The sequence below is a fragment of the Otolemur garnettii genome, unplaced genomic scaffold (genome assembly GCF_000181295.1).
Source record: "Otolemur garnettii isolate 467f Iridium unplaced genomic scaffold, OtoGar3 scaffold00014, whole genome shotgun sequence".
Lineage (NCBI taxonomy): Eukaryota > Metazoa > Chordata > Mammalia > Primates > Galagidae > Otolemur > Otolemur garnettii.
Window position 1 is genome coordinate 12569577 of NW_003852409.1, and position 13076 is coordinate 12582652.

Sequence of the window (13076 nt, forward strand, 5' to 3'; positions counted from 1 at the left end):
CAGACTATTCATTTGGCCTTTTCTTCCTCTTTTTTTTTTTTAACCTCACTCCTGACCTTTACTACTATGGTTTCCAATGATTTACTGTCAATAGCAGAATGGTCCATCCCAAAATTCATCTTTACCTTCTTATGGGGTACACGACCACCCAGCCAGACAGTACTACGTGTGGCAATATAACATAAATTTCAGTAAATGAGATGGAACAGAAGTGACAGTTTAACTTCCAGGCTGTTTCTACATGACTATCACTCTAGCTTTTCCCCTTTTCTGAGGACTGAAATATAGAACTGGAGATAACAAAGCTATAACTGTCTGACTAAAAAGTTGCAGAGCTACTTAATGGACCTATAGGTCCCTACATTAGAGAGAAATAAACTACTTTTTTTATTGTGCCACTACCTTTTTGGACTCTTGTTGCAGCAACTTAACCTTTACCTTACTTAATAAAGCGTTCTGAATTAATTTTTATCAGTGAGTATGAGACTACATCAAGATATGCTGCCTTAAACCTATTTGCAGAATTACCAAACAAAACAAAGAAACAAACAAAAAACCTTTGCAAAAGTAGATAAAAAATGACCACACTTACCTGCCAGAGTTCTGGCAAGGCCAGCCAGCTGATCTGTGGTCAAGTTAAGCTGGCTTGCCACGCAGAGGGCTTGCTTCCAGCTGCCACAAGTCAGAAAGGCTGAGAGAGCTTTCTCATGGGCACCGCATCGGGCAAACATGAGCCCCGCTGGCTCATACATGCACTCCTGCATCAGGTGTTCCCCATAAGCAACACCGATATCCTGAGACAGGAGGAGTTCTGCAGTTAATAAGGAAATGCGACACAGGTCCAGGGTACTTGGTTTCAAGTACACAGGTTTCATCATACTTGAAACTTGCTTGAATTACTCGGGAAAATCTTAAGATCTATCAGTTAACTCATTTTTCCATTCAATATTTACTAGGGCCGTGCCATTTATTTACTCAACAAACAATTACTAAATACCTAGATATGCATTATTCTGGACTGTAGGAATAATACAGCAATGCAAAACATAAAACCAAACAAGAACAGGTCAGGACCATTCTCGTAGATAAAAAGTTTAAGATGAACCCTGAAACTAAGGGCAGCGTTATGAACTCAGGATCCTCACCCCTTTACAACCAATGAACAGAGCCACATCAGGAGAGCCTCATTTCACATTCCACATACCTTGTACTGCTGTGAATTTGGTGGATATAACTTCAGAGCTTCGTTATATAAGTTTTGATCTTTTATTAAGTTTAAGCATTCTGGGAAGTACTCAGGTCCTGCAGCAATAAGATTCACACAGACACAAACTTAAGATTTAGGAAGCATAATGAACGTCACATACACCAATGTTCCCCAAACAAACTCAATGAGGGACCTTTTTAAGGCGCACACAATCGCTATACCTGGAGAACAGAATTCAGGAATGTGCATTTTTAATGGGCACCACTGAACTGTGAGGTAAGAGAAGCACTGATTCACATCAGCTATCTACTTAAGAGGTCCAGCTACCCAGCTCTGTTTTCTCAATTTCCCATATAAGGAATCATGTGGGAAGCTTATTAAACATACACACACATCAGGCCTATCCCAGCCAGCTGACTCAGAGCAGAACTTAACACATATTCTGGATGATTCTTCCTTGTCCCTGCATGGGTCTTCAGTGAAGAATCCCAACTGCTCCAGCATGGAACAGGGCAGGGTAGAGCTGAACAGATGGCCCTGAGCCTGTTCCATTCCATCACTGCCAGTTAAAACCTTCTCTTTCCAGGCACTGGGCTATGGGCCTTAACACTCACTCCAGACAAGTAGGGGTTTCCCTCACATGTTTGCAAACGCCATGAGAAGGGGGAAATGTCAACCAGCTTTAATTTTGCAACACTGAAATTAATTTAGGAGGTGCTCATTCTTAACTCCCCAAAAGGATCTGCTCTATGTTCTCAGCTAAGCAGCTCTTCCAGTTGGCCAAAAGTGATTTGAAACTTTGCCTTCAGCTTTTCAGAAGACAGGACAAAATAAGGTGAATGTATATAATTGTTAAGTTTTCAGGAGTGAAAATGGAAATCAGTCTCTGTTTAAACTCACATTTTATTTTAATTTATACCTTGCCTAGTTTTAAAGAAGATTTGAAACAGAAATAAACATACTAGTCCTCACACTTACCACATCTGCTGAGGTGGCCAATGGCTTTTTCATAACGTTTCAAGTATTTGTCTATAGTAAACCGCTGATAATTAGTTTCCATTTTCTTAAGTGTATTAAGAAATGGAAGATATTCTTTGGGATCCTAAAAAAAAATTAAAGAGAACATTATTACTTGTGATATATAAAAATAAAAGTATCTGTTACAGTTATAGCAATAATCCCATAGCTATATAATTTTTAAATGTGTATGATATATTAACTATGGCATATAGTATGTAGGATCAACTACAGGCATCCCTCAGTATTCACATGGGATTGGTTCCTGGACAACCCCCATGCAAAAATCTGAGCATCGTCAGCTCTATAGAACTATCTTATGCAAAAAGTTAGCCCTCCATGTCCCTGGGTTCCCATTCTATAAATACTAGAGTATAATGATGTCATTATAGCTCAAACTCCTGGGTTCAAGTAATATTCCTGCTTCAGCCCCAAGTAGCTGAGACTACAGGCATGTGCAATCATGGTCGGCAAATTTTTTTATTTTTGTAGAGACAGGGTCTACCTCTTGCTCAAGCTGATCTTGATCTCCAGGCTTCAATCAGTCCTCCTGCCTCAACCTCTCAAAGTGCTAGGATTACAGGCGTGAGTAACCGCACCCTACCTAAATGCTATACTTTTGATCTACATTTAGTTGCAGGTATAGAACCTGATGATATGGGGCAGGGCTGACTATCTAAAACTATCTGTGTATAGGTGGACCCACACAGTTCAAACCTGCGTTTTTCAACGGTCAACTGTATATCAAACACTTTGTAAAAATACTTACACGTATATTATTAGTTTACGTTTGAAATGATAATTACTAATCTGTATCTTAGTCTCATAATATCACTTATTTTACAACCAAATAAGGAAAACAAGGTTCCAATCAGAAGATATTCAACAAATACTTTTTAAGTTTCTCCTAAAAGTGCAAGACACTGCTTTTGGTGCTATTTTCATGACATTCCATGCCCTCCATTTGCAAAGACACACGTTAAACCAAAAATATTATACTGAGTTGGACACAAAACTCTGAGACCCAGCCAACCCAGTATTTACTGGTGCTACTATCCTTAGCACTGTGCATCTGTAAGAAAATAATTTCTTCTTCCCAAAGAAGAAGTGCTTCCTGTTTTTAAAGCAATTTCACAAGCAAACAGCATGAATACATGTAAGAATAATATAGGAAAAAAATACATTACTCATGCATATGGTGTGGAGGATGACCCTGAACCAACACCTTCAATCAACAATGCTTAGAAAGAATCTGATAAGAACAAAGAATGCATAACCCTTAACCTCAGGGAGCCTCCAGTCTAGGAGGGAACAGACTACAGCATGCAGGGCTAGGCCCTGGGCACAACAGAAGCACACAGGAAGCCCCTATCACCCCATCCCTGGAGAGAGGCAAAAATGGCTTATTGGGAAGATGCCATGACAGCATCCTTTGACCTAGATGAGTACAAGTTAGCCAGGAGAATGGTGAGGGCGGGAAGCTGGTAATGCTGCCTGCAAAGGCATGTGAGGCTTGGTAGTGGTGGTGGGTGGGAGAGGAACAAAAGCACTTTCTTCAATGGGCAGAGGAAAAAAGACAACACCAAGAGATGAAACTAGAAAGACGCACAAAGGCTAAATCAAGGAAGGGCTTTTAAGCCATTTTATGGCTTCTGAACTTTATCATGGGGCAATGGGGAGCTCATGAAGGATTATAAGCAGAGGAATGAAGGATCAGATTTCCCTTTTTGGAAAGTTCACTTTGGCAACAGCAAAAGAGTGACAGGGAAAGGAATTGAAGTTGTAGAAAACCAGATAAAAAATAGACCAGTGTGCTCAAACTTTCTGATGGCAGTAAAAGAACTGGGCCTTTCTATGCTCCATGTGCCCTTCACGGAGAAAAAGAGCTACGTGCGGGGCCCAGCACCTATAGCTCAGCGGCTAGAGCACCAGCCACATACACCAGGGCTGGCGGGTTGGAACCTGGCCCAGGCCTGCTAAACGACAATGACAACTACAAAAAAACAGCCAAGCATTGTGGCAAGCGCCTGTCGTCCCAGCTACTTGGGAGGCTGAGGCAAGAGAATCTCTTAAGCCCAAGAGTTTAAGGTTGCTGTGAGCTGTGACACCACAGCGCTCTACTGAGGGCGACATAGTGAGACTATATCTCAAGGAAAAAAAAAAAAAAAAAGCGCTATGTGATAAAGAACTGGGGCACACTGTGAACACTTGTTACACTTCCTTCATAAGGAAGGATTGGCTCACACAGAAGCCTGCAGTATTAAAATAACCATGTAACTTTATCCCTTAATCTAGCAATTAAAGCCTTTAATAGGTCACCTCTCAATTATAAGGGAGACCCTTTTCCAATCTCTCTTGAAAAGTCTATGTTTAAAAAAAAAAAAAGAAAAGAAAAGTCTATGTTTATCTACGATTTACTTTAAATAAACTATACTCTTTGCTGAGGGAAAAAAACCCCTTGATAATCAAAGAACTATGACAGAAAATGTGACTCAGGAGCATGGACCCCGGAGACTCTCAGATCTGTCTCCAGTCCTGTATTCACAGGGGAACATCAGAAAAGACACTACCACATTATCAGGAGAAGGGTTTCATACTACCACGATTATTTAGACAAGAACCAAAATGATATAAAATTAGTAACTCCACATACCTTCTGTGACTTCTCAGCCACCATGACCACCAAATCAAAGTCGTAGGTCCCCAGAGAATGATCATATAATTCATTAACATCTACCAGAAGCAGCAAATATTTCAAGGCCTCTTCCGCACTCACAGAGTCAGGAACAGAGGCAGTATTTCCTGTCGGTATTTAGAAAACAAAACAGAACAAAACCATTTGGGGAAAAAAATCCAGAGACCCAGTAACATAACAAAAGACAAAATAATAAATTTTTCTGACAAAACTGAACACCAGATGAATATACACTTTTGACTCCTTTAAACATGCTTTCTAGGGCAGCACTGACAAAAACTGACAGAGGTCTTAAATGGTGACCACAGGGCCACACATTCAATCTGTGACATGCAACATGGCAATGGTCACTTGCAGAAGACCAGCAATAGTCAAGGCCACGTTAAGCACTTTCTCTGTGCTTAACAGATACCTACCTTGAAGCTCGTGTACCTTCTGTAGCACTATTTCCAGTTCTGGGGTTGTTTTCTTGATGTGAGATGTGAGTATTGACAGGCAGTACCTGAGGTAACAAGTGAAGAACCCCAGAACGAGAAGGGTGAATAAACCAGACGAGGACAACTACACACGTCGTTATGCACAAGATGCCAACCACCAAAAACAGACATACTTGTGAGGATTTATGTTCTCCATGGCTGCTCTCATAGCATCGCAGATAAGGTCTAGTTTTCTCTCATGGGGCTCTCTGGACAGCTGGACACTGCTGGTAACTGGAGGAGGGTACATGGTCTTTGTGACATCTTCTTCCCTAGGAAGAACACGAATGAGGATGTCACTAATTGAGCATGAGGTCCAGTAATCAAACTACTAACTGTACCAGGCATGCTGATGAAACAATGAATAAAAGTAACTTTTGGAAAATGGTTCAATAATAAAAATGTTGAGAAACAGAGGAGGGCAGAAAATATCTGCACAATAGTGTTGGCAGATGTTTTATTCACACTATCTCTAAACAGAGTACAATCCAAGTATCCAGCAATAGAGAAATGAATAAATAAACAGTAGTTAATTTACACAATGCCATACTACTGAGCAATAAAAAAATCATGAACTAGTGATTCATGCAAAATCACAGATGAATCATCAGACAATATGCTAAATGAAAGCAGCTTTATTTATATACAAGAGTAAATACCGTATACTCCGTTTGTAGAAGTTTGTGAATAGGCAGAAGTGATGTACGGCAAAAAACTCAAAACTCAAAACCCAGTTACCTGGGGCGGGGGATGAGTGGGATAGAGACTAACTGAGAAGGAATAGAAGGCAACTTTCTGAGAAGGACATGCTCTCTTTAACTCGACAGGGGTTCAGGTTACACAACAGTACATCTGCCATAACTCACTGAAGAGCAAACTTAGGATTTGTGCATTTTGCTGTAGATAAATTTGACCTTAAAAAAACCAACAAAACCATCCCATACACAAAGGATGCACTCTACTTAATGCTGTTCACAGTGAATTACTAAAGGAAAGGAAAGGACACTGACCCCTACAACTTACTTTGAAATTTGTCTACAAATAAGATGAACGATGGATGGACATTTATAGATAATGCTAAACCAAATACAGAAAGGCATGAACTGGAGAATCTGGGGTAGGGGTTCAGAGTACTCACTGGACAACTCTCTCAATTTTTCTATATGCTTAAAAGTTTCATTGAAAAGCTGGGGGTAAAAACCATCTCAGAAAAAGACACCATTTGATTTTAATCCCCCCCCCAAATATAGTAGAACCCGTATAGTTGACCACCTTCCTACACTGACCACCTCCTCAAAATAACCTAATTGTCACAGACTGACATGCACCACATGTACATATCAGTACAGAAGACTAGTTCCTTATGTTGACAACCTCTCTATGTTGACCAGACTGCTCCAGTCCCTTTAGTGGTCAACTCACAAAGGTTCTACTATTGTTTTATATGTGTATCTAAGAATGAAATCAATAATAATTCTGAATGAAATATTTTAAAGTCATAGTTTTATATAGGTTGTTTTTAGTTCTTTTTTCTTTTCTTGAGGCAGAGCATCAAGCTGTCACCCTGGGTAGCATATAGGTTGTTTTTAAAAGAAGAAGAGAGAAAAGAACTTTTGGGGCTTGGTGCCTGTAGCTCAAGCGGCTAAGGTGCCAGCCACATATAACAGAGCTAGAAGGTTCGAATCCAGCCTGGGTCTGCCAAACAATGACAACTACAACCAAAAAATAGCCAGGCGTTGTGGTCGGTGCCTGTAGTCCCAGCTACTTAGGAGGCTGAGACAAGAGAATCACTTAAGCCCAAGAGTCAGAGGTTGCTATGAGCTGTGACACTACAGCACTCTACCCAGGGTGATAGATTGAAGAAGCTCTGTCTCAAAAAAAAAAAAAGAAAGAAAGAAAGAAAGAAAAGAACCTTTGGGCATCTAAGAACTATAGTAATTTTTTAAAAAATGAACAGTATATAATTTTTCTTCTCTAGCTATTTATGTTTGATTTCCTTAACAAGAAAGAAAATTATGTAAATGTATTCACAATTATTCAAAATACTTACTTCAATTCTGTGAAAAACAAATTAATATAATTTACAGATTCTATCTGTCTAATGAAAGTTTCCACATTTTCAAGAAACACCTATCAAAAAAAAAAAAAGGAAAAACATCTTAGTTCGAAGATCATGTTAATTCAAGTATAAAGGAAGCTAATGTAAAAGTCAGATTAGAAGGTTACCTTAGGATTATGATCATAAATCAGATTGAGATTAATTCTCAGTTTTCTCATGCATTCAAATGCTTCTTTAAACATAAGCCTAGGAGGAAAAAAGATAGGCATTTTCCACAAAAACTAAGCTCTTTGACCCAGCATATTTTCATTATTATGCAAATCAGTTATCAGATTACAGCCCAAATGCCAAACTACTACTAGATTTCTACTCTAAAATTACAGTATTAAAAACCAGGTACCATGTTCATTTACCTTCTTAAAAGGTGTCATTATCATCAAAGCAATCAGAGCACTATACGCCCACACAGACACAAGAGAAAATCACCTCAGAACTTAGGTCTACGTTTTAAATAAAGCATTAATTTAGATATTTCTCATACAAAGTTTCCCACAAATAGATTCAGAAAATTGAGGCCAGCACAGTGGCGCACAATGTAATCCTAGCACTCTGGGAGACTGAAGCAAGAGGATTACTTGAGCTCAAGAGTTTGAGACCAATCTGAGCAAAAATCAAGGCCCTGTCTCTACTAAAAACAGAAAAATTAGCTGGGCTTGGTGGCACAAGCCTGTAGTTGCAGCTACTTGGGTTGCTCAGGCAGGAAGATTGCTTAAGCCCTGGAATTTGAGGCTGCAGTGAACTCGGTTGAGGCGATAGTACACTAGCCCAGACAACAGAGTTAGACTCTATCTCAGAAAAAAAGAACAATGCTATAAAATTTAAGCAGGAAAAAAAAAACTGATCATTTTCTTCAGAGCAGTGACTCAGGCTTTTTTAGGTCATAGGGGCCTCTGTAAATGTACTGAAAGCCACATGCCTTCTACCAGGATAAATACATATGGACAATTTGGTACTCAATTTCCCTTGGTTCACAGGCTACTTAAGGTTCCAGTGAAACCCTCTGCAAGGAATGTTCATTGCAATATACAGTATCAAAGTCAAAAAATGAAAAACACAACCAAAAAGCCTCTGAGAATCTGATTAATGATATCTATAATGAAGGTTTTTCAGATTTTTTTTTTGTTCTGCTGATTTTAGAGTTTTAATCTTCGTGTCTGCAATGTCCAAAGTATACTTTATAATTTGACACATTGTATGGCATAATGTAGCCATGTCATATGTTACCAAATATTGCTACATAGTTCAACTTTGTAGAAACAGGATTACCCCTACCCTACCACTACCACATTTACACAGAGTAGTGAAAGTGCTTAAACTTCCTATGGTTCCAAGTTATAAGAAAAGTTCCAAGTTCCCTCTTATAAGCATTTCCTTCAAAATGTATTTTATAGAAATATTTCAGTTCTCCAATGAAGAGCTAACAAATGATTGTTTTATGCTGCAGTCAAACTCAATCAACCTAAAAAACCTAAACCAAACAATTTTACAAACATTTTACAAAATGATGTAAAAGCCCTCATAAGCCAGGCATTTCTTTATACTGTTACACTACAGACAAGTAGGATTTTAATCATTAAGCATATCTTTTAAAATAAATGCTATAGTGGTTATCTATACCTAATTTTGGTTGGATTGGAGGAGGTTTTTCAGATGTTTAAGTTTTTAAAATTATAATAAAATATCGTTTTCACACATAAGTCACAATAAGCTAACCAGTCTTATACATATATATAGTACATGGGTCATATACAGTATATGTATATGACTATGTATACTAGTCATATACAGTACGTGGCACTTACCTGTCCAGCCACTTCCGAATTTGAGCTAAAACTAGGGCTCGATGATGAACAACTTCTAAGTTTCCTCTTGGCATCTTAAAATAAATAAATCAAAATAATAACTTTTTTTTTAGAGACAGAGTATCATTATGTCGCCCTCGGTAGAGTGCCGTAGCATCACAGCTCACAGCAACCTCTAGCTTTTGGGCTTATGCAATTCTCTTGCCTCAGTCTCCCGAGTAGCTGGGACTACTGGCACCTGCCACAACACCGGGCTATTTTTTGTTGCAGTTTGGCCAGGGCCAGATTTGAACCCACCACTGTTGGTATATGGAGCCAGTGCTCTACTCACTGAGCCACAGGCATTGCCCAAAGAATGACATTTTTCATTAAGTAGATAAATTTAAATAGCCAAGATATACAATTTTATCTAACTCTTTATAGAGAACTACCACAATGTTATAAAATGCTATAAAATTTTAGCAGAATCTAGTTCTCAATATTTATCTTGAATTAAAAAAAAAGACTTCTCTGAGCCTCATTGGTCAGAGCCTATATTGACACTTCTTTGTACAGTCAACAGAAAACCTAACAAGGAAAGACTTACAATACATGATTACATATCATAAGAAAACCTAAAATATAACCTCCAAGAATTCTCTTTGGCATTGACTGACTGACAGTAAGAAAGATAACCTGAAAAAACAGCTTACCTGTAATATAAGCTTTGTGTCCTGCGGTACAACAGTGACAATTCGTGAGCCCCTTTCCACCTTCCGCATAATCTCCCCATTGGAAACATGACTGCTGCTCAGACCTGCCTGTAATACTAAAGACACCCTTGGCTAAGCCTTAAGAATTATCATGGCAAGCTACTCTCCATTAATGCAGCCGAAACCATACATATTATCTGAAACAGAAGATACCAAATAACAACCAAATTCTTTTGCTCTCCCACAGAACTTTAAGACCATTTAATTGCCCTTCTGATAAACACTCTCATCCCTGGAACTTACCTTCTCTCTTATAGAGCCCTCGTGTATATTCATATAACTTCTCAAATGATTTTGAAAGATCTAGGCAACTTCTCTATTTCTTAGCAGCATCAGTACTATAATCGTTATCAATGAATGGAAGATTCTGTTTCCAAGTTAGGAGCAAAGAAAATAGTGGGCTTTATAGAATATAAAACACACACACATGTGGAAGGAAAGCCCACATAGAATAAGTTAAATGAAATGTGCTCTTTTAATTCCTGAAAATGGGTGAAAAGACTTGTAAGTATTGTGCGTTTTATAGAGGCCTAGCTGCCTGGGAGAGCATGGCAGGGCCTGCAGGCAAGGTGATAACAACCTCCTGCATGGAACTCTGACTATGCAGTCAGCCAGCCTGCCAGGTAAGGGTTGATATGGCCCATCTGTGCAGGAGACATGGCTCAAAGGTTGATGTGAGTGAAAAACTCCGTTGTATAAAGCAGGTGGCCTCCAAACCACAAGAAAACAGTCATTGAGCCTGTTACTTGGTAACTTAATTGAGTACATGGAAGAAAAATGTTTTACTTCCCTGTTTGTCGGACCTTTAACTTTGACAATGGAAGTCAGATAATGCAGGGTTGCTTCAGGTCTTTAGAGGAATAGCTTGAGGCTAGTCTTAAGATAGTTATCTTACTTTTGTGGACTTTCTGCCTTTTCTATAGTCTAAGATAAGAATAGAGAATATTAAGATTACTGACTAGCTCCCTATAATAGGTGGTCGAGAATAAAGATGATTTGCTACATGCCACCCAAGAGCGTGTAGTTGTTTCTTGCTTTCATACAATTCCAGGAGAAAGCTTGCACCCGCGGCCAAACCGTCCTTCTCTCCCTGCAAGAAATTACCACCCAACACACACACACAGAGCATGCAATAGAAGAAAAAAAGGAGTCAATATCCAATAAATCATGAGATGAGTCCAGATGTACAATGGAGTTTACCACAGTGAGAAAAGGAAGATTATGCAGAAGTTAGAACATAATGCCAACTTGGAAGCTATGTGGCAATTCAAAATAAAATTAGGTTCGGTGCCTATAGCTCAATGGTTAGGGTGCTGGCCACATACACCAGGTCTGGGGGGTTCAAACCCAGCCTGGCCTGCTAAACAACAGCGACAACTGCAACAACAACATCAAAAAAATGGCCAGTCATTGTGGTGGGCACCTGTAGTCCCAGCTACTTGAAAGGCTGAGGCAAGAGAATCGCTTAAGCTCAAGAGTTTGAGGTTGTGAGTTGTGACGCCACAGCACTCTACTGAGGGTAACATAATAAGACTTTGTCTCAAAAAAAAAATGAATGAAATATATAAAACAAAATAAAAATACCAGATCAGTCATATAATTTCCTAGAAAATGTTATACTGTAGAATGTGCTGCTGAAGGAAGAGGCCTTGTTCTTCAGATGTTTTTACTAACAGGTACAGAATCTATAACATTTATTTATGTTAAAATTAGGATCTAAGGAAATGAACTCTAAAGGTTTTCTCTAGCCTAGAACTCCATGATAAAAGTCAAAGTACGTCAAGAATTTAAAAGTTCAGAAGTCACATTGGGTGGAGTGTACAGAATTCTGAGGACCTGACTCTTCATAGCATGGCCTTTGTGGGTGAATCCATTTGCATGTCTAGATTCTGTATGTAGAGGCTATCAATAAGAATAGGCTTATCTGCAAGAAGTTTAAAATTTTAACTTATTTGACAAGTATCTATTAAATGCAAACACTGTACAAAGAAAAAAAAAAGAATTTAAAAGTTCAAAAGACAAAAGACATTGGAAGAGGGATTATTTCTATTTTATACATTGAGAACTTACGTTTAAATGAAGCATCTCTCAGGCAAAAACACTGACAGGTATGGGAATGGGTTGTCAGCAATAAAAATTCATCATACACTGCAAATGATGTGATATTTGATGCAATCTGCAATGAGGCAAGAGAGGGAAAGGGGAAAGTTAGCTATACTACTCGGAGTCAACACTGTGAAAACCACTGAATACCAAACCAAGCCTTGGTACCTCAGTGTCATTGATGAAAAAGCGACACCTGTCAGTTAGACCAAGGACACATTCCTGTAAAGAAATAAAATTAAAATTACAAGCTGTTCTATTTCAAACTAGTTAAACCTGATTTTTCTATAACATAGCTCTATTGTCCTGTGGTTTCACCTGTAAGTTCTTATAACCAGGACTGAACACAGACACTAAGACCTGACTGATTCTGTGCAAACTGGAATGTGATGCCATCAATCCATCAGCAAGCCCTGTCATGTCTATGGCCTATGTGGATCTCAATTACATCTCTTCCCAACCCTCACCCCACCCCCGACACCACTTCAACAGTCTCTCTTTTGATCACCCATTCCACTCTCATCCCTCTCCAATCTACTCTTCTCGGGGAGGACCCAGAATCACCTTTCAAACCATGAAGCATTCATCAATAACTTTCTAATCTTAATCTAAAAAAATTCAAACACTCCTATGATCTGTCACTAAGCTCTAGCCACATTGCTTCCATTCAGTTCCTTGAACAAAATGAGCTTCTGACAAACTCAAAGCGTTTACAGTTCCATCTTCCTGAAACCCTCTTCCTCTTAGGGAGAGAGCCTTCTTTCCTTTATCTCTCAGCACATATATCACCACCTCAGAGAGGCTTTTCAAGACCACCAAAAGTAGGACTCTGACTCAGCGCCTGTGGCTCAAGCAGCTAAGGTGCCAGCCACATACACCTGAGTGGGCGGGTTCGAATCCAGCCC

At 39.1% G+C, this 13076-nt stretch overlaps 1 protein-coding gene across 1 annotated transcript in view; it reads right to left on the reverse strand.

The window, feature by feature from the left end:
• ELP1 (elongator complex protein 1) overlaps positions 1-13076 on the reverse strand; it is a 79042-nt gene that overhangs the window by 26443 nt on the left and 39523 nt on the right. The window contains exons 17-28 of the mRNA XM_023510557.1: positions 12340-12393; positions 12139-12244; positions 10009-10124; positions 9317-9390; positions 7622-7700; positions 7446-7525; positions 5530-5667; positions 5336-5421; positions 4878-5026; positions 2186-2309; positions 1205-1302; positions 593-794 (exon numbers count right to left, since the gene is read on the reverse strand). Coding sequence (XP_023366325.1) covers positions 593-794; positions 1205-1302; positions 2186-2309; positions 4878-5026; positions 5336-5421; positions 5530-5667; positions 7446-7525; positions 7622-7700; positions 9317-9390; positions 10009-10124; positions 12139-12244; positions 12340-12393 — 1306 coding nt within the window. The remainder of the gene's footprint in view (positions 1-592; positions 795-1204; positions 1303-2185; positions 2310-4877; positions 5027-5335; positions 5422-5529; positions 5668-7445; positions 7526-7621; positions 7701-9316; positions 9391-10008; positions 10125-12138; positions 12245-12339; positions 12394-13076) is intronic.